Here is a 25544-nt window from a genome sequence, read left to right as displayed (position 1 = left end):
AACACATTCTCCTCTTCCTGACAGGTTTAGTACAGTAGTTCAAGCCACAATTTAAATTGCCCATTGGTATGCTCCAAATTTCTGTGTTTTATTTATTTCTTTTGTACACTTTAAAGAATCTTAAGATTTGCATCCAAAGAGAACCATGCTACATAAAAATTATCCAGGATTCTCGCCAAAAAAGAGTTCTTGAATAAAATCTAAAAAATACTATTGCAATGCATCTTGCAGAGAAAAAACGTTATTCTAAATGTAAACAAATTCACTCGGACACTTTAAAACTTCAGCGGAGTAGTTGCTGACTAATCTTTGCCACGCTTGCTCACTGAGCGTGATGGGAGGGGAGCGACGCAGCCAATTCCTCATGCCATCATCTGGGGGGAGACAAGAACCGTTCCAAGTAGCCAGAGATGGCATCCCAGTGCTTCCACAAAAAGGCAATGAAAACCACTATGAATAAAGTGCTGAACGTCCTATTGCGAGTTTTCATGAGGGGCACGACACAGTTGGCCACAGTGGAGACGAAGACAAGGAGGACTGCCATGACAGCCAGGAGGATGTTGATGAACTTCCCCAGCAGGTTCCTGGCTGTGGCATTCTCCAGACCCTCCAGCTGCACCACCTGCTGCTGCTGCTGCTGCAGTTCCATCTTGGAGATGCGGGTCTGGCACGCTTCCAGTGCCTCCTGTCGGCAAGAACATACTGCTCGGTTGCCAGCACCCTACAAGCCCACCCCCGTGGTGGTCCACGGCACTCATCTTACTGACTAGACCAGACCAGAGCCAGCTTCCTCACGCACTCTTCTGCAGGATATGAGTCACTACATTGATTTCGTATCCTGCAGCAGGAGTAGAAGAGGCTGTGCCATTTCACGTGATTGAGGAGTCCCTCATTAACTAGGTACTACAGTTTGTAACAAAACATGTGATCTCATTTACATGACTGAGGCTTGACAGAGAAAGGTGACAGCTTGAGCAGAAGCCAGCCTTTGTTGAAACATGCATTTCAGCTGCCACTCTGCAACGTCAGCTGTCTGTCCCTGTAGGTGGTATAAAGGTCACCTGAGAGCTCATCATCCCTCCTGTCTTGTGGTCGGACACAGATGGAGGAGGACACCAATAGCCCTCTGCAACCAGACAACCTTCATCTGTCTGGAAAGCAGGGGCTACCCAGTGGGCTGCTCACCTCAGCTTTGGTTTCAAGAGACACTGAGGGCACAAAGGCGCTGTGTCCAGCCCGCATCTCCTCCTCTTCCACTCTGTTTGCTTACCAGAGCCTCTCATTTCCATCAGTTTCTTTTCCCTGGCTTGTGCTGGTCTGACCCCTCTGTGAGCCCAATCAGTTCTCTGCTCAATCTGGCAGAAAACTGGAGTCAACAAAGTAACTAATCAAAGAGGCTCAGCCCCATTCTGCTTGGTTAGCAAGCTGAATGAGCTCAGGGAAAAGACTGAGGAGTGCCAGGGCTGGGATTGCACAGCTGGTGTCATGGGAGGAAGATCTCCTCCAGAGTGCAGCAAGCCTTGGCAAGTGGGCCAACATGCAGCAGGTGGGCTACTGACAAGCAGGAGGGGTTTTAGGGCAATTTGCAACGGCACATTTCTGCTCTTGGAGACAGAAAATTACAGTTTTGCCATTAATCTTCCCTCTGAACTGCTTTTCTCATGACCTAAAGGCCAACGTTGGGTAACAACCAAAAGTCTGCAGAGAGCAGCAGTGTCCCTCAGACTGATGTTCAAATAGGAACCAGGATGTTCTGCCTACAGACCTAGCTGTGTCAAGTGTTCCTCTGCAACATCAGCCGATGCCCATAGCTGTTCTTTCATGCAAGAAAACTTAATGCTTACCTTTTCCTCAGCAATGCTGAGGAACACTCTAAACCGATTTGCAAGTTTACACCGGAAGTGCTGAATCATAAATGAAGATTAAAAAAGCTATTGAGAACCCCCCACTTCATTTTAAGTTTCCAACCTTACTTCTTCCTGCTGTGTTAAATGAGAAAGGAGAATGAAACCTGAATATTGCAACATTCTTCAGAGAGGCTGCTGTTTACTGAGAGAGGCCATGGCACCACTGTCCACAAACACTGATTTATTTTAAGCTTAACTTAAAGGTCATTGTCACCTGTTACATTTCTCTGCCACTGCATAATGTCTGTCAATGAAGCATGACGCTTCTCTTTAGTTATGTTACCTGAAAGTAATGGGTAAAACTGATCAGCCTCGTCAAACAACGAGAAGCCTGAATGCACATCAACTCAACACAACTCGCAGCTGGACCAGAAGTGTGACAAAAGCCAAGCCTGCTAAGGTGATCCTGCCTTCTTCAGTTATTTTTAACATGCAGTTTTGGAATAAATCTACAGCAATTAAAAACAAGTATTAAATCAAAGAAGTATTTCAAAAGCAAAGCAGTTACTGAAAGGGCAGGTGGAAGACTGGACTTGAGTGCCCTTGTTTCTGCCACCCACCTGGATGTCCCGGGCTCGCTCATAAGACTGGTAGGCAATTTTCTCCTCCATGCTGGCCAGCTCCTGTTTCAGATTCAGGATCTCATTCTGGTGGAGCTCAGTCAGGTCGTTTAGCTGCTCTTCGAGTCTTTCACATCTAGAAATCAGACACACGGTACAGTAGCTTTAATGAGAAGAGGAAGGCACAATTACACAATAACAATTGAGCAATGAACACCACAGACTTTTTATTGAAAACCAGGGCAACAAAATTGGCGAAGGGTCTAGTGGGAAAAACGTATGAGGAGCAGCTGAGGTCCCTTGTTGTTGAGTGTGGAGAAGAGGACCCTGAGAGGAGGCCTCATGGCAGCCTGCAGCTCCCTCACAGGGAGCGGAGGGGTAGGCGCTGAGCTCTGCTCTCTGGGGACAGCGACAGGACCCGAGGGAACGGCGTGGAGCTGGGGCAGGGGAGGGTCAGGCTGGGGTTAGGGAAAGGTTCTGCACCCAGAGGTGGTCGGGCACTGGGACAGGCTGCCCAGGGCAGTGGTCACAGCACCGAGCCTGCTGGAGATCAAGGAGCATTTGGACAACACTCTCAGACACATGATCTGATTTTTGGGTGGTCTTGTGCAGAGCCAGGAGTTGGACTCGGTGATCCTTGTGGGTCCTTTCCAACTAAGGATATTTTCTCATTCTATGATTCTAGTGTGGCTACCTCAATTGCTATGGAAGTCTGCTTTGCAAACAATATAAGGCCTTCTCACTGGGAATTAAGGAAATTCTTTCTAGCAGGTAAGATAACATTAAGCCTGCTTTAAGCCTGGGGAAAAACAAGCAGAAAGGTCAAATGACAACAGTCAAGTGATGGAAGAAATCAAGGACAGAATTAGAATATTTATTCCCCAAACTTCTGTTTTAACCAGACTAAGTTCCCTTCTAATACCGTAAACTCTTAAGCATTTTCATCTATACGTGGAACAGTAATTGCGCAAAAATTACAATGAAATAACATGTGACTGATGCCTCGGAGAACGTGATGGCCTTGTCTGGTCTTTCCATGTGAGAGATGTCATAGAGATGTCTGATTTATTTTTTTCTTTATCTCCATTGAATGATTCAGCTTAACTAGCAAAGATCATTGTATTATTTATAAGAAGGGAACATGAATCACTAACCTGCAGGCTTATTTTTCAGTTTGCTACAGTGAATGGACCAAGAGCAGTTTGGAGGCAGAGGGTTGAACAAAAAAATTAGTAATGACAATTCTGAGAAAGTTTTAAACTGACTTCGGTGATAGTACCATGTTATTTTAGCACTTTCAAAATACATTAGGGATACTTCATGTCTGTATGTAGCACTTAATTTTTGAAATTTCATGTGCTTTGCAAGCAACTCATGTTTCAATACCCTTTAAGAATCAGGCAAGTGTTTGTCTTTCTTTCAAAAGGCAAACATGCTCAGAGAGCTTAGGCCACTAGCTCAAGGGTCAGGAACGCCCAGCTAAGTACCATCCATACCAGCCTCTTCCACCATGCTCCCCACTAATTTCTCATTATTTGTCCACTGTTAGTGATAGCTCTGACAGCAACTAAGGTATGGGTACAACTGTTGTGGCCATCAGACTTCTCCTATGCTCATTTCCACTGACTGTCTACTCATTGTAACAGCATGGAACAACTTTACAGTACAGCTATTATCACCTGACCCTTGATACTAGTAATTGAGAAATTTGTAAGGAGTTCAACGTAGATAATTTCTTGTTTTAATTTCAGTTCCCCTCTGACCCTATCTGAATTTAATTTATACACATATCCACATGCATAAAATGAATAATCAATATTTATCTACAAACAAGAATTTAATTACAAGTTCTGAAACTGAAACAAAAATCCTTTTTTTTTTTTTTTTTTTAATTCCAAGATTTCTGGTGCTTCATGAACTAAATATTCAGAATCTGCAGGCATAAACTAGTTTTTAACAATGTTCTTGGGTTTTTGTTTTTAACTGAGAAGTCTAACGAGAATTTTCATTCACATTCCCAATGTAATATTCCTTTAATCTAAAAAGGAGGAGTCAGGTGTAGCGTGACAATTTCCAACAATGAAATACATGTGGTCAACCAGCAGTGAGACTCAGACAACCACCTGCTGACACGGCTCAGCCCAGGATGGTGCCAGAGTCTCTGTGCAACCAAGGCAGGACATGCAAGAACTGGTTTCCCAGGAACTACAAGCTGCAGACATGAGAACAGCCATGTGAAGACTGGCTAATGAAGAAGGAGCCTGGATAATTAATATTGCCATTTGTTCCCACCCAGTTTAAAAAGAACACAAAACAAAACAAAACTTGCCAACAACTGAGAAATCGTAACTAAATTCACTCTAAGTCCCAAAGGCAGCATAAATTACTTGAAATCTATTCAGCTTGTTAATGTAATTCAAAATTCCCCATTGAGTTTATTACACAAAAAGGAGCTTAAGTATACCTGAAAATACCATGATTATGTTTTTTAACCTTCTCCCACATAAACACCCTTCACAAAACAGCTGTTGCCAGGCAGCTTATATCCTGTTCTTTAACAAGAAACAATTTTATTTCAAGAACTTCAAAACTACCTCAAACTACAGGAAACATAAGGAAAACCTTCAAATCCATATAGTTAAGAGTTCAAGCAAAATTCTTAACTATATGGATAACATGATTATCAACACATGATTTTGCTAACATGATTAGCTAAAAGGCTGGCTCCAGTCCTCCCTGCCCAGAAAGGTGGACTACTGTCTTGTTCCAGAACCAAACTTAGTTTTCCAAGGAGTCCCACCTGCTCGACTCAAGAGCTTTTACGGTTTGCACACGACAATCACACGCCTTTTTTTTTTTTGTAGACAACTGCTGGAATTGGGTTATTAAAAATAATAATAATAATAAAATGACTTATTTTTGAAATTATATGTCCTCTGTTCATCTCCTTTTCACTCCTAGTCCCATTATCTACAATTTAGAAAATGACTTTTTTCCACAGTTTTATATTGGTGTTCAAATCTGAAAAGCTAAAAGGGGATCACATGACTTACAGGGCCAGAAGCCAGGGTTTTCTGTTGAAGGATGGTTCAGATTTAGTTTAGAGGCATTACAAAAACAAAAGGGACAAGACGCCTGCCAAAAGGGTTAAGACTACACTCATACATCCCTTTCCAATGTGCAAGTGTCAGCATCTTTGCAACAGACTCTAAACTTGCCTGTGCAAATAGCAGTGCCTCTGCTGATCAAATCCCATTCCATTCCAGGTACTGAAATTTCTCATTAGAATGTAAGAATTATTTTATCACCACCTAAAACGTGAAATTTCCCCTTAAAATTACTACAGCACAGATTAACAAGCTATAACACAGAAACTTTCCTATGTAATAGATGAGTGATAATCATCATACATATTTCATTATCAGAGATGCCCATATGGAAGACATCCAGTATACTGTTGGGGTGTTTGGCTAAAGTATGGGATACGGAAATACTTTGTTTAGAAAAGTCATGTCAGATTTCCACGCATTTTCTGAGGCTCACTCTTTGGAAATCAGAAAACTGACTTGAAAATGACTTTGTGGAAAACAATTATTGCAATTTCATTTTTTAAGCGCGTTTAGGCATTTTCAGGTAACAGTTGCAAAATACACAGCTAATACAGCATATTTATGGGAGATACATGATGATGAAGACATTTTATCTGTACTCAGCAAGTGCTCTGGCAAGTAAAGAAACTGACTGAACTTATGGTAAAAGATCTGTACAGCACACAGTGAACTGAGTTTAATACATCTCTCCTCAAACATCCCTTAAAACCTTTTTTCGGTGGCTACGTTATACAGAATCTCCTCTAGCCTTTATTTGTCATCCAAATACATTTTTTATGCTACTGAACACACTGCTATCGATAGCAGAATAATAGCTAGAAGCAGTATCTATTTGCAATATACTCCATGTCTTCTACCTAAAGGATACACAAGGGACAGAGCTTGCTCCAAATAAATACTCTGTGCCAGTATTTATGCCGTGCTTTCAGCTCCAAAGCCTCTCCTGGTGAGAGAAAACAGCTCTGCAGGAATGTTTCAGTGCTTCTGCACCTGGGTGAGGGTCCTTCTACACTGAACACACAGCTTTTGCTGCCCTGGCTTACTGTTCAACCATTCTAGACCTCAAAAGTTTAGCACATCTGATCCATTTGAAAATAAATGAGAACAGACTGAAGCCCAGCGATCAGACTGTAACAAAAATGAAAGCACAAGCTTCCATCATTTTGGCTGACAGATTTCTCTGACAGGAATGTGAGAGATTTAAATGCACTTTCCAAGGATGCTGGGTTGGGCAGAAACCCAAACGCTCAGACTGGCCACACTCCAAATGTATGAGCTCATGGATTTCACTGTGTACAAACAGGTTCCTGAAGGGACAAGAAAGATGAAAATACTCAGCAGGAACTTTATTTTGGTCTCAACAGCACAGAAAGTCCCTGCTCGTATCAGTAAACAACTGCCACCCTTCTACCGCCACGATAAGCAACAGGCTGTCCCAGGGCTCGTTCCCAGCGCAGAGGCAACACAGTGGCTGCAAAGGAGCGGGCCAGGATCTTCCTTCCTCGATGATTCAGCCCCGGACGAGTGGCGCGGTGCTGTGGGGCCAGCGCGCCCTGCCAATGGGCGGGCAGGGCAGGGCCGGGCTGCGCGCCCCCGCGCCCCGCAGCGCAGAACTGGGGTGACTGCACCAGCAAGGCCCTGCCCTGGGGCCGGCTAACGAAGAGAGCCGTGCCGACTGACAGCAAGGTCTTGAAGCGGGGAAAGAGAGGGAGGAGATGGAGTAGGTCAAGGAAAACCTGCGAGGCAAGCCGTGGGTGATAAACAGAAGCTAAATGAACGCGCAAGGAAAAAAGACTAGAACCTGCAAAAAAAGCAGAAACCTACAAAAGAGGAAATGGATCAAGACTGGGTGAGAAATGGTACAGCACTTGCTTTCTTCCAGCTTCCAGGTACAATACAAATACTCAGTGCAGCCCTATAAGCAAAGGCTTCTCTAAAATAATTTTTTTTAAACCTTAACTGGACTCAGTGCTTGTTTTTGAACACCCCCCAGAAACAGAGCAGAGTTGTGAGGTATTTATAGCTTCTAAAACCAGTTATGATTAATTTGAATCCCCAGCCTCAAACCATGACCTCCATTTCTCTTTCCCATTTTTTTTTTCTGAAGAGAGATGAAGAAGAAGAGTTACTGGTCAGAGGAACAGGGGCTGGCCTCCTCAGTCGAGGCAGCACTGTCCTCCCAGACCTCATGCATACCGCATAGCCTTCCATTTCTCAGGGGAATGCTGTCTTTTATCTTCATGATATTTTAAAATATGGAAGCTATCCAACAAGAACCTAGATTTGTACATAAGGTATTTTTCTCAATGTGATTAATCCGTGAGCTCCTTGTGGATCGTGCAGTTACCTGCTCATCTCTGAAAGCTTGTAGAGACAAGAGCACTTAGTGTGGTTCAACTGGTCCTTTTTAAAGGTCACACCTTCAATTAATTTGCATCAGCTTTCCAAATGGCAAGTCTAAATCACTATCGTTTTATGCCTTTATAAGCTAAATACATACTCTCCTGGAAGCTTTTCACTCCAGGCTGTCTTGGTTAGGCTATGGGCTTACCTTCAAGGTAGCACTTCATACTGGACTCGTAGAAGGACCTATGTGAAGCTTGCTAAATGGTTTCAGGGAATAACTAGTCAGTTTAGCTGACATGAGACATCAGTTCCCAACCAAGGTCTTTTGTTTTAATTTCAAGCCACTCCTTCAGTTGGACTGTGCTTGCATATAGCGTTCCACTATGAATGGCTACTGCTGTATGTGTGAAACAACAACCTACACAGCACCAGACAACAGGACCCCTCTCTTCTGGGGCACAGAAGATCAAACTCTACATCGCTTCACAGCGTGACTTCATGACAATGAAGTATTAGGAACCAAAGTTGCTGTGTTAGGCTCCGGTTTCAGTAAATCGCTGATGGTTGCAACGTGGGATTAGAAAGTGATGTTGGTCTGGCTTTGTCTAGCCAAGCTTTGCAAAACACACAGAAAGCCTGCTGTCACTACAAGATCCTAGCAGGCTAAGCCTTTTCAAATGTTTTTCCAATGATCTGGCACCAGCATGTCTGAAAAGCTGTAGGGTGACGATGTAGCACCGTGCAAACCAACACAACAAATGGCACAGGGTACTTCAGAAAGCCTGTCCCCACACCCAGCAGCTGCACTGAGCCTCAGTTTGTCCTTCACAGCCTGGTCTAACTGGTGAAGGCCACAAACGAGCTCCTTACAAGGGCCTGCTGTGCTCCATCAGAATGAGGATTTGGGCGCCTTGAATTTTTTATCTAAAGTTCTGAAAGTGCAGTTGGAGAACCATACTGAATTTAGGTCCTGAAGGGCTGGCAGAAGGCCAGACTCCTCCTACCCACCCCAACAGGAGGCTGGGGAGCAGCCCCTGCTCCCAGCATGCGATGGGGATGCAGCACAATCTGCAGGGCAGCACGGGGGCAGCCTGCTGAGAGCTCTCACTGCCAGCATGGGAGGAGAAGGGAAATCGTTCCCCTCAGGAACTGAGGTGGCCAGAGGTGGTGGCTGCCATACTGCTAGGCTGCCCCTTGTCACACCCAGAGCCAGGAACTGGTAGTACTGCAGCAGCCCCACCACCTTCCCATCCCTTCCAGCAAGGGGAAGACTGATCAAAACACCGGGTTACCCACTTCCAGAGCCACATTACCTCTGCAAAAAGAACAGAAGTAACAGCACATTACCTCTGCCATTAGTTAACATTTAATATTTCTTTGAACTCTGCCGCTGTGGGGCAGAGCTGAGAAGAGAAGGGAAGGGAACGTAAATCCTAGTTTTGGTGTATGATCAAGAGTGTGTCTTTTTGGAGAGCCTTAAGAGTGCTGGTTATTTCTTTTTCTGGTAGATGTGGATCTGAGCAATGGAGGAGGCAGGGTCAGGATACTGCCCACTTGTACCCTCCTGAACCCTGCCTTGCCCCAGACCTTTGTGGGCTTTTTCCTGGGTAAAGCACTTCCTGGGTAACAGTAACTGCATCAATGTACTCCTATTTTCTGGGGACACCTTTCTAAACTTCTTTGACTTGACTTTTTATCTCAAAAAATTATGAAATGGCCTTCTTTTTTTTTCTGTGTCTTTCTTGTAGAGAGAAGGAAATGAGCAGCAGGATCATATTTACAAAGCACGATGTTTGTAGGGCAAAATCCTAAGATGACTCCAGAGCTTCCTACTTGAACCAAGCTGCTGAGTACTACTATCCAGGACTCTCATGCTCTGCAACTCACCATATTTAATAGAAAAACTAATAAAAAAGTACTTACCTGTACCGCTCCTCCTGCAAAGTCTGCATTATTAGTGAGTAATCCCTCTGATAGCGAACCTTAAGGTCCTCAAATGATTCTTCCAGTCTTGCCTGTGTCTCCCGAATTTCTTGAATCTCATGTAGTATTGCATCAAACCCTGAGCTCTGCATATCCAGAGTGTTTGTTTTGGAGCTGGAAGCTCCCACAGGGCCCCCTGTTGTGCTGTTGGCTCCCACTGAGCCTGACGTGGCACTGGAGCAATCCTCCTCACTGCCATATTTTGGGCTTGACTGAAAGTTCTGGATAACACCTAGAGCCTTGCCTCCTGTCCCATCTTCCTGGCCTTCTTCTAAAGAGTCTTTCAGATTAGCAATATTGTCTGCGCTCCCAAACTTGTTCCTTATGAGGGAGGCAATCTCACGGGGTTTGGAAACCACAGCTCCTGCTGCTGAATGTGTGGCTTGGGAGAAACTGGAAAGCCCACCTTTAACACTATCTACTACTCCCTCACTGAAGCCAGTGACTTTAGCTCCAACATCTTTCAATCCCTGATGCATATCCCTGAAGACATCCTTTGGCTGCCGCGGCATCCCATTCTGTTCAATTTCTCGTAGCTTTCGATGGTAATGCTCTAGTTTCTTCTGCAGCTGCAAGATCGTCTGGGCGGACTTCTGATTTTTCTTCTCAAACACTTGCTTAATACGGGCGCTCTGCTGCTTGTCTGCGTTGTTGGCTAGTTTCAGGTACTCTGCCACATTGTCATCACGGGCTGTTTGTTCGATTTTGATCTGCTCAGTCAACTTCAGTATCTTCTGTTGCAGATGTGTGATAGCCACTTTTGTACGCTGAGGATCTGGGGTCCCATCAACAGAGTCTGCATTGATGCTGCCATCAGTGCTCGAGGCCACTGCACTAGAGGTCTGCGCTAGGCTGCTGACTTCCAATCGCTCGATCTAGATGAGGAAAGAAATAAATATAAACACTAAAGACCAGTTTTACTAATACAGAAACCTGTCCTTTTTTGTAGCAACCATCTTGACACGTGAATGTAATTCTACAAAAATGCACCTTTTTTCAGCTGGCCAGGGTATAGTATCAATAAACTCTAAATCTCTACACGTAAAAATTGAGCATGACGTGTTTTACGGGCAGGTAGTAAAAGCAGAGGAAAAGGAAAGCAAAATCCCAAATACTTGATGGCCTTGAACAATCAAAAAGTCAAGCACAAAGCAAGACAGAGAACCCAGCTTTGGCGGGCTGACTTCTGGGAAGTTTTGATATGTGGCCAGTAGCTCCATCGGCATCAGAATAAAAAGGTAGAGAAGGTGAGTGTGAAAGAGCAAAAGCCATATACATCAAGTAAATAGAAAACCCAAATTATTCTCAGCACTTCGTTTATTTATATGAAAGCAAGGAAATAACGAGACGTGGTGAAACAAAAGATCTACTAAGCTCAGTGCTCAGAGCAGAAATAAACAGACCTTCAGACCTCTGAAAACATGCCCTGCTTCACGTTCCCAGGCCTGTAGCTCATGCTGCTAGCGATACACGGCGCGAGTAGGTGCCTCCGAGTGGAAGGAAAACTCGCGACGAAGACGTTACGCGCCGCTTCACCGCGAAGGAGGCACGCGAAGCGACCAGAACAGGCGCCCGAGTCTTCTCCTCCGGCCTGAAGAAGCAAGCCGTCCCGCGGCACCTTCCGCTCCCCGGCCCGCCCCCGCCGAGCCCCGCGCCCCCGGTACCTTGGCCCGGCGGAGCAGCAGCGCCCGCTCCCAGTGCATGGCTCCCGCCGGGCGCCCGCATGGCCCCGCGCCGCCCCGCGCCGCGCCCCACCTGGCCCGGCCCGGCCCGGCCCGGCCCCGCCCGGCTGAGGCGCAGCGCCCGCCCCGCGCCGGGACGAGGCCCCCGGGCCTCGGCCCCGTGCTGCGGCGGGTGCGGGGCTTCTGCAGGGCCCCGGCCGGAGCCGCCCGCGCCCCTCAGCGCCGGCGGCGAGGCCTCGCCCTGCAGCTGGCGGGAGCGCTCCTCTTCCTCGCCCTGTTTATCCTTTGGACGTGGTCGGCTGGAAACCTGGCCACTTGCCTATCCAGACCGCGCCGCTGTCACCTTCTCATCCATGCTACTGTCGTGCTGACGGTAGCTTAGTAATACTTTGAAAGGTAAAGTCTAAAAATGATGCTTAGAACCACCTCTACTCACACGGAGAGAAAAAAAAAGAAGAAAGAAAAACCACCACCACCACCGTTTTAATTAGTTTTAAGCCATGCAAAACAAAATAAACATTTTGGCTTTTACAGACACAGCAAACAGCTCTGTAACACGCTGGATAAACAGGCTGTGATTCACGCTCTACACATTCAGCAAACAAGATTTAATGGTACACATTTCTTTTTCTCCTTGGAACCAGCAGCTTGATTTAAACAATGGACGGCATTGCTGATTACTTAAACAACTACCATTCAATTCATGGCTTACCCACCAAATGCAGAATGCATTTCCACATCTGTCTTGTGAATACATACTTACAAAACAACAACAAAATATTAGCGTTAATTGTACCCCTCTGGTTTCAATAATTTATATTTGTGATTCACCATAACAAAGCCAGTTCCCTGCAGTAGAGGGGCAGCGCTGCGTGTGCTACAGCAACTTTGCTGGTGCTGAGCGGGCTCAGCCAGTCTTTCCCAGCAGCTTCGCATGGAGGCTCTCTGCTATCACATTGAAAGGAAAGACAATTAGCTGTATGGAACACTCAGCTGATTTATTTTCTAGGGGAGGTCGGGTACTGGAAACCACAGAATATCAGCTTTCAATCTGTAGTGACTGCAGAAATATCAACCACTCTCTCAAACAGGTTTATTTGTAGAAACCCATGATCTCGAGATAGATTAGTGGAAGACTAGTGCAGAAGACTTCTATTAAATCAGTGGGACTAACAATACATGACGTTAGTACTGTACAGAGAGTATTCTGTCTCCGAGATGTAGGGACATGACTGGTAAGATACCTTCTTGGAATTTGCAATTTCATTCACATTTTCATAGGATTATCACTGATCCAGTTTCTTCATATAGTCTAGAAGTAAACAAAGATCCTGTGCACACCAGGCACGCCTGACCTAGACAGTGGTGGTCACCAATTCCCTGAGGCATAAGTGCTTAGCTCCTTCTCAACAGATCCTTTACGATCATCAGCACACAGCTTGATTTACTGCTTTTCCAACTTGACATCATCTGCAAAGCAGCACAGTGTAGACTCTTCTCTATTCCGTACACCAACACAATCTTATTATTCCTCTAAATTGCCTTACAAAAACAAGCTGGCTTCTCAAAAAATAATAAAAAAGCAACAAACAAACAAACAACCCTACCAACCCATTTGTAAAGATCTGTATCTACTCAAGAATTAAATATTAGTATAAATGGCAGATATAAAAAAAGAACAAACCACAAACTTGATGCTTCCCCCCCCCCCCCCCCCGAAAGTAACTTGAGATAACTCAATGTTTCATAACTAAATACTTTTGAACCTGGCAGTAGTAAAGGTGGGTGCGAGTGGGTCTGATCGAGTGTCCCAGAACCACACCGGGCTACGAGCTCACCCACAGCACAGATGTGCTGCAAGCTGAAACTGGCACATTTCAGTGTTGTAGAACTAAATGGGACTTCAACATTACTTTGCAATAACGAGTTTCTATTGACTTAATTCGCTGCAATTTGGGTCTAAATAGCATGTCTGGGTAATTATAAATTAAACTACCAGTACACTCTTCTCTCAGACAAGAGCTTTGTGAGAGGAACAATTCCACAGAAAGTTTCTCTTTCCCCCTTTTAAAGTCGGTTACTTCAGCGTATATTCTCAGGTTATTTTCCTATACCCATGACAGAAAATAATCCGGAATAGCTGTAGTAGAGTAAACCATCTTGGGTTAATTATTTCAGAATTACCATTTGTGTGGACATTACTCTGGACTGATACAAAGGGTTTCTTCCAATTAAAAAGCAAATGACTGTACAAAGTGCTATTCTGGACCAGAACAGAGATAAGTACCTTCACTGTATCGACAGTGCTTTAGAAAGGGAAGACTCAGCACAAACCGGGCCCCTCAGAACACCGGGAAATGCTGGTGACATATTATTGATTTGACTGGCAATCTGTCCTGAAAAGATGCTGGTAAATGAAGTATTTTAATGGTCAATGTTTGTATAAAAATAGGCATTACAATTCAGTTTGAAAATCTCCCTTGCAATACAATTTTGCAGTATATTGAGTCAGTCCAAACTGAGTGGATCTGCATGACCACCCAACCAGGAGGTAACCGAAAACTGCTTTGGCATTATGCCATCAATCAAATTAAGTCACATGAGGACTTTCCTTCTTGCTCCTCCTCAAGATCTTATCAAATTCCTAGCACTTTTGAAACTATCGTGCCTTCCCTTCTGTAAAAGCTTTTCTATCTGTTTTGCAATAGACAGTCCATACAGAACCTATGATTCTGCCTCTTTTGGCTTTACTGAAGATTAAGTGTGTTCATTTTAAGGTGTTTCACACTTCTACAGAAACTACTTCAGTAAATTTACAAAGTCTGTTGTTGTGTTTTTTTTTTTCTCACCTTGTTTTAAAACAAGCAGGGCAGCTGGCTTAAGCAAATAGCAGCAGAATTCAGAACAAGCCTACTTTAAGGAGATTGCTCCGCTCCCGTTTCCTTCCGTATTTGGAGCTTTAAAAATGTAACTGCAAAGCATCATGTTACTTGGAATAAAAATATATAGGGCAAGGTGAGAAAGGTGAACTGAGAACAACAACAGAAATGAGCAGCCCTGGAAGGAAACCGAGTGATTTCTTGGGTGTCTGGATTAGTCATATTTCCCAGTGACTGAGCACTCTCAGTGGTATAGAAAACTAATCACTAAAAATTCAGTTTTTTTTTTCCACCCCACTGTACTGAAGGCAGTATAGTGATATCATCAGAAGAATTTAGGAGACTCACAGAAAGTAGTAAGTTTTAGATTTCCTGTTTGGAAACACTCCTCGTTAATAGACTCGTCAGCGCAGGGTTGACAAAGATGGGTGTGCTGTAGGTGCAGACAGAAACTGGCTGCTCCCTGGGACGCAGTAGACAGGAGGGGATGACTCGGGCGAACCACTCCATGTCAGGTGGACAGATGGTCACCTGCCGTGGGCGTGAAGAAGCATGGAGAACTGCAGACTCCAGTGATGGATGCAAGACAGTTAGCTCATTAGTAAATATGACCTGTAATTAACACCTTATGGGAATAAAAATTAGAGGGGAGAAAAAGAAAGAATGTCTTTCATGTTTGACTGTGTCTGCGGATTTACCACACCGTACAGGCGTGTGCCTGCACTACGACCCCTCCAGCCTCAGCTTGGCCTCATCCCAGTGGGAGGCTGAGATCTGGCTGCAGAGAGCACATGGAGCCCAGCCTCCTGCAAGACCCTACGTGGCCAGTGCCTCGGGGTGACAGGAGGGTTGCGTGGAGTTGCACCTTTGAACTGAGATGCCGAGTGAGATCCAGATTGCTTGTTCTTTGAACCCCCAAACACTCTCTATACTTATTAAAACTATGAAATGCTTGAAATAGGTAATTCCTTTTGATGCCTCTCAAGTCTCCTTATACTTTCAGCTGGATATAGAATTATTTACTTCCTACAGTGATCTGCAGTGGCTCTGAACACCAACCTGAAAGATTATTTTAAGGCACCTTTATGTGCAATTCTCAGTGCCAAAAAAGTGAGCTTTGGGGGGAAAAAGAATACACACAAACTAATGCAGATAAACAAAACAGTGAAAAATAAAAGCTCTTGAGACCTCTGGAGAACAGCAACAAACACAAAAAATAGTGGATTTTGGAATTGGATACTCGAGTGTTAGAACTGATCCAGTTTCCTATTCAAACATACAGTCATGTTTTGCAAAGAATTATCTTAGATGTCCCTAAGAGAGGTTTTATACCACCAGACTTCACTTTTTTGTTGCTAGCTGTAATGAATTTTTAAAAACACTTCATCAGAGGGAACAGATATTTTGCGATACCATTCTTGTAAGCCTGGCAGAACTACTCACAGAAATGCCAAGATACAGTTCTAAAAATAATTCAATACCGGATCCAAAACAGTGAAGCTGATCTCAGACAGCTGATGTCCAACTGGGTAAGCCATTTCCTCATCATTTTAAAGTAACATTAAAGTAAGGTTATAAACAAGAAGCACTTATGACTGATTTTCAGCCACACCAAAAGACACAAGAGGTAGGAACTCCCATTTTTTTAATACAGAAGTTTTTCAGAAAGTCACAAGTCTGTGATCCCATGGCAGCCACTTTGGCTGTGGTCCCATATTAACAGGGAAGAATTATCATTTGTTACTCAGGGAGGATGTCTTCTTGTACATTTGGACCAGCTGGGTCAGAGGTACATGTGCAGTGTTTCATAGGTACTGCTGTACCCTGTTCTGCACTACAGTTGTCCATGGTGTGCTGCTGCTGGAAACCAAATGCCAGGGAAAAGGAGTTCCTTTTACTTCCTACTTTGCTCTAAAACATGGTGAATGGACCTTAGTAAATTCTCACATTTCCAACGGGCTTATTCCTGTATATGTCAATGTGGGATACTGTATAATATTTTCCTTTCTAAAAGCAAACAGATGGCAAACTGCACTATGCATAAGATTTAGAAAAACTGTATCTTGATAATGTTCAGGATCAAGTCGCTTCAGAGTCAAAAAATTCTGTGAGCAGGAAGGTATCTGTATGAAAGGGGCTTGAGATTACTTAAAATAAATGATTCTCAAATTTAGTTTTATCTTTCTTGTTTCCATCCCAGCATGTTTTTGGTAACATCTCCTATTTTGAGGAGTCAAAGGTGGCTTAAGGAGAATAGCTTTTATTGCTTTAACACAGGGGTGACAAACAGTAGAAGACAAACATCTTCTGTTCAATAAACCACACGTCACATGAAGTAGAATCAATCTTTTGGATGCTGCTGCAGTTTCCACCAAAGTAGTAATATACCCCAAATTCACATCAGTTCCAGGAGTCCTGCACTTCAAGGCGAGATGTGTTTTTAAGAGGTATGAAACTGACAGTCTGGCAAACTATGGCTGTAGAAAAAACACAGCTCTTGATAATAGGATAGAGGTGTTAACCTCAGTTTATGATAATGACACTGTAATTTCTCATTTGGCCCTGTGTTTTCCCTCATTTCCCTACACGTCAGTATTTGTACATTGTGAAAAGTGACCTCCATTAGGCCCCAAACAATTATATAACTGCATTAAATCACCTAAATGTACACTTTTATAAAGCCATGCATAGAATCACTGTGAGGTACAGTGAAGAAGCATTTAAACATCGTGAATTACTATGAGGTACCTTCAACATATTCAGTTAAGTGTAATTTGCAGTCAACAGCCAGATATCACCCTCCTGCATAACACCTGTAGCACAATTCTTTAAATAATGTTTGAGTCAAGGCGGCATCAGCTCTACTGTCAGGTGAGTAGACAGTGTATGATGCCCCTACTGGATCCAGTAAAGACAAACCATATTGTAAAATCTATTGTGGGTCCTGAATTAGAGAAAAAAATACTAGAAATTACTCTGTCTGACCTACTTTGGTATTGTAATAAGTAATTTATGACCTATGGTTGAGACAGCTTTTTTCTAATGCTTTGCTTCTGATAGGATGTTACAAAACCACAGACTGGCCGAGGTTGGAGGGGCCTCGGGAGGTCTTCTTATTCAAGCTCCCTGCTCAAACTGGACCACCCAAAGCAGGCTTCCCAGCACCGCGTCCAGACAGCTTTTGAATATCTCCCAGGATGTAGATGGCACAACCATATAGTACACTTGTGGGTATGTTTATATAGACAAAAAACTTGGGCCTGCAACCCTTTTACTCTGTCTACTGCAATACTGCCACATGTTTGATACTATCAACTCTCTGGTTCACTATTTGTTGCAAATTGCATGTTTGTATCATTGCAAATCCTGTGTCCAGGATGCCTCTTGATCCAGATGGAACTGCAGATGTAAGGGAGAAGATTTTTGTTCATTCACCTCTAGACTAAATACAGGCAGAAGATCCAAATAGTGCTGTACCGAACCACCCCTAGAAACACAACAGTTCCCTCATGTGTGAATGCACAGAAGAGTGAGTTATACCTTCCACCTTCCCTAGCAAGTGCCCAGTGCACATACACGCTCCTGCACTACTTAACACCTGCCTTGGCTTTACTACCAACATGAATACAAAAGGAAAACAAAGCAGAACAGGTCCAGCATGATTCCTCATGACACACGGTGCAGTAATTCTGCAAAAATTTATAGACTGATTCAATCTTCAGAAACTGTAGCAACTTCGTATTTTAAGAGGCCTCCATCTACTTACCCACAGGAACTGCTGGTCATTGCCAGCAACTGTTTTGAGCAGTCCTTATTACACTCCAAAACCAAAATCAAAATCAAAACTGGCTAAGGAAAGCATATGAACAGATGGACAGCTCGAAGAAGTCTGTGTGTTTTTCATACTACAGTTCATTGGTTAGATTATAGTTAGGATTTCTAAAAGAGATAAACAATCTTTGCCTGTGGGCAATAAACCCTCAAAATGGTGGGAAGACTGGCCTAGTTACAACAACAATAAAAAATGCCATGAGAAAACAAAAATGGAAAATGACTCTGAAAAAGTACAATAAAAATTCCCATACAATCCCTTTGTCTGCCTAAGATAACAACTAGAGCAAGGAACCAACACTGGTAACACCAAAAGGAAATGGCCTTATACCTTACTCATAGCAGTCAAACAATGACGAGTGATGATTAGTAAAACATTTGCACTCACATGTTACATCTGCCAACCCAGAGGAACGCATGTGGTTCTCAGCATTCCTGTGTGCCCAGTGTGTCCTCTAGAAAGGGGAAGAGACAGCAGATACCTAACCAGGGACAGAAGGGTTAGACACCAGCCTCAAGAAAACAACATTTTACAACAATTTCGAGAGACCTCCATGTGATTTAGTGTTCCCTTTCTTTGGTGACAGTGCCAAGGTAAGCAGTTCCTTGCCTAACTTTGTGCTGGCACGAGCAGGGGATGGGAAGAACAACAACTTGAGGGGCTGAGTGGTGAGCCAGACTGGTGTCTGACCTGCACTAGGCCTAACCCAGCCAGAAGGACCTAGGAGGTGTTTTGCTCTCAGTAAGCTCCCACGCCTGGCTCACCGCAAGGCTCCACAAACTCTATCAGCAAGTCTGCAGGACCACCGCTAGAAGGAAGACATGACCAGGGATTGCCTAAGTCGGTGCTATCGCTGCAAGAAACTTACATCAAGCTATGGCCTGAGGTATGCATACAAACACTCTTCCACAAGTGTCTCTTACTCATCTTAAGTGTATCTGGAAAAGACAGCTGCAGTGTGACTCTCCTATGGCCTTGTCACTTAATTCAATGTGAAATGGAGATACGACTTCATATGCTGTTTCGAGTCACAGAGTTTGGCTATAAAGCAAGCAGCTGTATTCTCCTCATCTCTGTTGACTGCAGAAATCCCCCAAAGAGACCAACATTTCAGCTCACCAGCTGGTGGGGTCAGGGGGAACTGTGGAAGATCGCTGCTACCACAGGACATCTGACTTGCTCTACGAGAAAGAATTGCGTGGGGCACCGATCACAAGTAGCTTAACTCATTCCACAGTGAAGCTGTGGGAAAATCTGTACCGGGACAATACAATCCCTGCGCATGGGTGTTCCCTGCATAGCATTTCCAGTGCAGCAGAGCTGGGCAGGCCCTATGTCATCCCACTTTTTGGATCTGGCTGCCCCAGGCCTCTCAGGAAGCAAACACTATCACTTACTCACTGGTTATGAGGTACCTAATGCTACAAAATTGACCTGCACCTCTCCCAGCTGAGGTAACACGCACAAAACCCTGACTGCTGACCTGGCGGGAGTGGTGGGCAGAAGCAAGGGGGGCATTACACAGAGAGGATGAAGACACAGCACCAGGCACCAACTCTGCCCTCGAGCATTTGCACCCTGAAGACAGAAGGGAACGTGACAACAGCGTAACATGACTCCGGAGATAACATCTATGGCTTCTTCGGTTCTTCTTAAAATCCAGTTGATATCAAAGTCCTTACCTTCTTGACCTTGAACTTTAAAAATTTTGAGCAAAGACATTTTTGAATGCAAGAGAGTAATGCTTGGTGGTCCAATTCAGTAATGTCTTTCCAAAGCTACAGAGAAGTCAAGAAGTAAATCAGAAGTGCTAGTTGAATAAACAGGACAGCGATGATGACATTATGGATAAGACGAGTCCAAGAGAATGAATAAAACAATAGGAATAGAAAAATAGGAAGGAACTGAATAATACACAAGGGCTTGCAGGAACCTGATTTTTGAGGCGAAAGAGGATGACAGTAAAAATATGGCCAAAATAATATTCATGGATGTTTATTTTAGCAGCTGCAGATTTTTAATCAAGAGGGGCCTGCCAATCAGGCCAGAAGTTACAATAATAAGGATAGGAAATGAGGTAAAGCTGAACAAAAGTTAAGAATAGGGATTGAGAGGAGAGGGCAGATTTGGAAACAAGTTTACACAAGATTTCATCAGAAAATAACTATGTAAAATGACCTTTTTGCTTATTTGTTTGGGGCTTTTTTTTTCCTTTTAAAATTCATTCTAGTTTCCCCAGTATGTTCAAATCACATCTCATTAACTTACAGACAAAACTATTGTTAACACTTTCCAGAGAGTACAGTTTATTTTCCTCATGCTTCAAGCTGCTATTTTATAAATGCAGATTATCATTGCATCTTACATATTCGTTAGTAAAGAAAAGAGTTTAATTTTCAGATTGCAAGTTAAATTTGGCTTGTAAAGCAACTGAGCAAAACAGGTCTGGAATCTGGGAGAACACACATCTCTGTGATCACTCTGTACAGAATGACCACACATGAGAGAACAACGATTTCCCCCTTCTCAGGAGATTCTTCTTTTGAAAGTTAGTATGCAAGTCATTGCTAAGTGTTTAGTTTAAATAGCTCACGTTCCTGAGCACAACCATGCTTCTACACTTCAATTCTTTTTATTTATTTTTCAATTGTGATATTTTCTGCAAGTACAACACAGAGTGTGACTGTAACCAAAGTGCATCCTGGAAGCAATGTTTCGAAGTTGAACCTATTAACAGCTTATACTAAAAGATAAACATTTTACAACATCAAGATTTGTTTTTCCTGTGTATGCATTTCTTTGTCATTCTTATATACAATTTCTTGACATACTGTTCCCTTATTTAAAGCCTTTCTAATGTAACATACAGATAGCACTAAAGCAAATATTACATTTGCTAGAGAGCTGTGCAATAGAGTTGGCCTCAAACATTTCTTCCCTGCTCAAATGTAGCTTGCTGTTTAGTTCTAAGTACTGCAGGGCACTCCTACATTAGCACCAGCTAAACCCATGAGACTGTTCAAAGTCGCAAGGGCAGTCAGTACAGCACAAGGAAAAGACTGGCTGTGCACCCGTGGCACATGCCTGCGGAAATCTGAAAGAAAATGGCAAACGACAAGACGACAAAGAGACTGTTGCACTGAGGGGATGATGAATACCCAGGAAAATAAGGCAACACAGTAGTTGTCTAGAAATCCATACCAAATACTGTATTAACTAAATACTGAAGTCAGTATGCTGCTTTCAGTATTCACATAAAACCAAGATTCCTCATCTCAAACTCAATCTAGAAACAAGTCTTAGAGCTGACAGCACACACTACTGGCTGTAGCAGCACCTCCACAACCCAACGTCAGAAGATCCACAAACTATGCTGACAGCAAAACTGCCCATATCTGATTTAGAGAGCGAGAATACAGTAGCCTATTTTTTTATTCCTTTCTTCAGTTCTCAGGAGGTGATGCATTAGCCTGATGTTACACACGCCAAGATGCAAAGTACACAGATCTATCAAACTAGAATGTGGAATACAAATAAAAACCCTTCTTTCTTACTGTTCTCTGTCTTCACTGTTGTCTGAACCACTTCAACTCTGCATTTTTAACAGAGCTGTTCCCAAGAGCCACCTGTGTGTCACTTTTATTATAGAGACTGATGAATTTAGTACGTAAATATCTTGTATAGGAGATCCAGATCTTCCCAGACAAATATAATGAGTCTATTAAATAAATGTGATTAGACACATGCTTCAAACACAACAGTAACACTATGCAATTTCTCTACCAGGTCTACTGCAGATGATGATAAACTCTAGGCCCATGTCGATCTACAGCAAAGGCAAAATGTCTGGATCCTGTATTTCTTTTTTCTCTAAACATTGGAGTCACAATGCACAAGGGAGCTAACTGCAACAACTTGAAAAGAAATATCTTCTATTTTGCATTGGAAATCAGAGTCTCAAAGCCCTTACTGTCTCTCTACAGTATTGAATAAATGTGGGGGGAAATAAAGCTTACTGTTAACTCAGGCTTGTGAAACAGCAATGCCGAGCTAGGTTGCTAACTGAGACCAAAGAAAACTACTTACTCATTTCTGAAGGTCACCGACTCCATGGGAAGCCATATGCTCTTACTTGTTTTTTTTTCACCTGAAGTAAATTATGATTCTGCAGTTTGCTTACTACTTCCTGAAAATACATTTTGTATACTTAAAACAGCAAAACAAGTCGTCGCATTTAAAAAGCTAGCGGTTCAGACATCTCTCTGACATTGGCCTGCATTTACTAGCCTTTTCTTTCATCATTCATTACATTATACACACCAAACCCCAAAACAGCAAAAACAAACAAACAAACAACAACAACAAAAAAAGAGAACCCCCAAAACCAACAACACGTTTGATCTTCTTTATAGATTGTAACACTTGCTCAGACAGGAGCCTTTTTCATACTTACCAGCTTCTGAAGAAAAGCTATATAAAAACAACCACAGAATTCAACAGCAGTGCCTAGAGGAAAACGCAGCGTTTCCAAGACTAATGCTACAAAATGAGGTCAAGCTCTACCGAAGAGCTAAATAAAACAGCCAAGTAAGATAACTAACGCCATCCTAGCGATGCTCCACGAGCCTCTCACCTTCACGGGCTCACAGAAGTCCCTTTCACAGCATACGCAGGTACAGCAGCACCACATCAACATCACCGCATGGCCATCTGCAGCCCTCGCCTCAGTGCTGGGCGCTGCCCTGCAGCCGCCTGCACTGCCTGCTCCACTCCATGCATCTCGAGACGGGGAGGGCGCCGGGCACTCGCTGCACGGGCAGAGCGCTGCTGCCAAAACAAGCATCGCTGTGTGCACAGCGCTCCTGTGCTGCCGATGCAAATCAAGTTACGCTCAGAGCTCACACGCCAGCTATGCACCTCTCCTTCAGATGGAGTGTTTGATTTAGATGCAAAAAAAGGCTGGGACTGCTGGATTTAAAGCTACAGGGCTTTCCATTCCATGTCCAACAGACGACACTTTTTTAAAAAACTGCACATTTGAGCCAAAAAAATTGGACAGGATAACAGGCAGACAAATTAGCAGAAAATTAATAGAATCAAGATGACATATGTGTTCCTCTGAAGACACAAAGCAGTGCGCTTGGTGGCAAGATTCAAACAGAATTAAAAATAGAGATTCAAAGATGCACAGCAAGACATAAATCCAGCTATAAAGTATACGCTCTATTTATACCACCATTGAAACACTGCTATTTAAAAATCACTAAATAAAATTTTCAGAAGATTAGTGTGATGTCCTGTGAGGCAGGAACTCTAATTAGAAAGCAATTGTCATGTAAGGACTCAAGGACAAAACAGTGCCAGCAACAGTATTTTAACCATAGCTGTCCTTGGTGCAAGAAGAAACCTCACCGTCTCTTAACCACTGCCTTCAACCTCCTTGTCAAAGAAAACGTGTCTTACTGTCATATTTAAAAGATGTAAAGCAAAAGTACATCACCCTGTGACCACCTGAAGCACAGGCAGGCACTCTAATCCAGAGCATCAACTGCCAGCAAGCCCTACTCCCTCAGACATTTAAAGAGAGCCATTCTCACCTTGTGGCTTCTTTTGCCCTTGCTCTTCTCTGCTGTCTCACTGACATTTCCTGTTTGTAGCAAATATTACTAACCTAGGGTAGAAATAGATGATCTCAAAGCTAAGCTGTGTATAATATAAGCTTGAGATCTTCAGATTAATTCAGAATATCTCCCTGCACAATGTTTCCAAGGCTAAAATACTGGGAGCCAACAAAACCAGAATGAACATGGACTTTTAGAAGCTTCCTGCTGCCTTAGACACGTAGCATGTTTGCAGCCAGCTTACATGCAGGATACAGTTTTCCTTTTTGTCTGTCCCTTTGAGCCAGATGACTCTTAAAGATGCTCACAGGCATTTAAGTGTTTGGGTTTGATTTTTTTTGTTGTTGTTTTTTAATAATTCTATTAACTTGCAGTAATGCACAGGTAATGTAGAAGTTTGACCCCATACTGCTTTCCAGTCTTCTGATGTGAAGGAACCCAGCACTGACGTGTTAATTTATATGTTATAAACTTCAGTGTTATAAATGAGAAGAAAACTTTTGACTGACCCAAAACATGGTCAATGTGGAAAAAAATATTCCAAAGAGCAAAATTCAGGTTTTACTGGGGCCAGAAATGGGGGAAAAACAGCTAAAAACATCCTCTTAAATTATAATGGTATCTCAGACAGCATTTCTGATTATTATAAAAGAACAAGTACATTTTAAGAGAATAGGAATGGAAAATGTAAACATCACATGGAACAAGAGCAATGAAGTCTGATCCATGCAAAACATGAACCCTGGTGTAGAGATACGAGAAGATATTTCCACAAAAGCCTTTTGTGGTCATTTTTGTGATGTTAGAGGTTAGGATACAAAGCGGAAAGGATTAAGGAAAATGAAAAAGAAAGCAGGCAACCAAAACAATATGTAATGCAATTCTGTGACTGGGCTGCACACAGCCACCAAACTGTAGTATGTGGAACAGGTCTGTGGTATAGATCCAGGCTCTGCAGAACAGAATTACAACCATTTTGCCTAACATGATCACGCAGCAACACGTACCAGCATTGCTGCATCAGTAATGTCTGCTCCCAGTCCCATTCTGCAACACACCGCTACAACTTAGGCTGCCACAAAGCCATTCCCTCTTCAGCATGTCTGCACATTAGGTAAAGAGATCCCAAGAAACTAAAGTATAATAACCAAAGCAGAAGCATACGCTGAACATGAATGAAAATGAAACTGACATAATTTATCATATTACCATATATTCAAAACTGCAATGTACTGCCATAAAAATGTTTGAAAAAAAAAAAAACCACAGAAATAATTCTGGATGTTTTAAAGGAAAATTAATACAGCTGACATTTATATTTCTATACAGGTATTCTCCATCAGTAAGGTTTAAATGGGTAGGTGGTCTCTATAAACTGATTCACCTTATATGCATATTATATTGAGACTGATCACAAGAGCACTGCTCTTTTTTTAGAGCACACAATTCAATCTAGCAAAGCTGTTGTAAAGAAAGCTTTTCATAAAATATGTTTGTGCTACTTACCTACACCGTATGAAGATCCCACCCTACATTTGCAAAATCTTTGACATCAACAAGCCATCCAGGGCACATAGAGGAGTTTTACAACACCGCGTTCTAGCCTGCCAGATAACTCCTGACG

At 43.1% G+C, this 25544-nt stretch overlaps 1 protein-coding gene and 1 long non-coding RNA gene across 10 annotated transcripts in view; one reads left to right on the top strand and one right to left on the bottom strand.

Moving 5' to 3' along the window:
• Nucleotides 1–67: 67 nt before the first annotated feature.
• The window catches only part of TMCC1 (transmembrane and coiled-coil domain family 1), a 92051-nt gene continuing 66574 nt past the window's right edge, over nucleotides 68–25544 (bottom strand). For all 9 annotated transcript variants that reach the window (XM_050712680.1, XM_035546757.2, XM_050712685.1 and 6 more), the window contains 3 exons: nucleotides 9847–10781; nucleotides 2468–2603; nucleotides 68–685 (listed from right to left, as the gene is read on the bottom strand). In XM_050712680.1, coding sequence (XP_050568637.1) covers nucleotides 371–685; nucleotides 2468–2603; nucleotides 9847–10781 — 1386 coding nt within the window. In that variant the 3' untranslated portion in view covers nucleotides 68–370. The remainder of the gene's footprint in view (nucleotides 686–2467; nucleotides 2604–9846; nucleotides 10782–25544) is intronic.
• Nucleotides 7154–10787, top strand: LOC118248117 (uncharacterized). Its single transcript, XR_004778665.2, has 3 exons — nucleotides 7154–7466; nucleotides 9672–9880; nucleotides 10650–10787. It is a non-coding gene; the product is annotated as an uncharacterized LOC118248117 (long non-coding RNA).

Source organism: Cygnus atratus, chromosome 10, assembly GCF_013377495.2.
Source record: "Cygnus atratus isolate AKBS03 ecotype Queensland, Australia chromosome 10, CAtr_DNAZoo_HiC_assembly, whole genome shotgun sequence".
NCBI classification, from domain to species: domain Eukaryota; kingdom Metazoa; phylum Chordata; class Aves; order Anseriformes; family Anatidae; genus Cygnus; species Cygnus atratus.
This window is presented reverse-complemented; position numbering and strand designations above follow the sequence as displayed.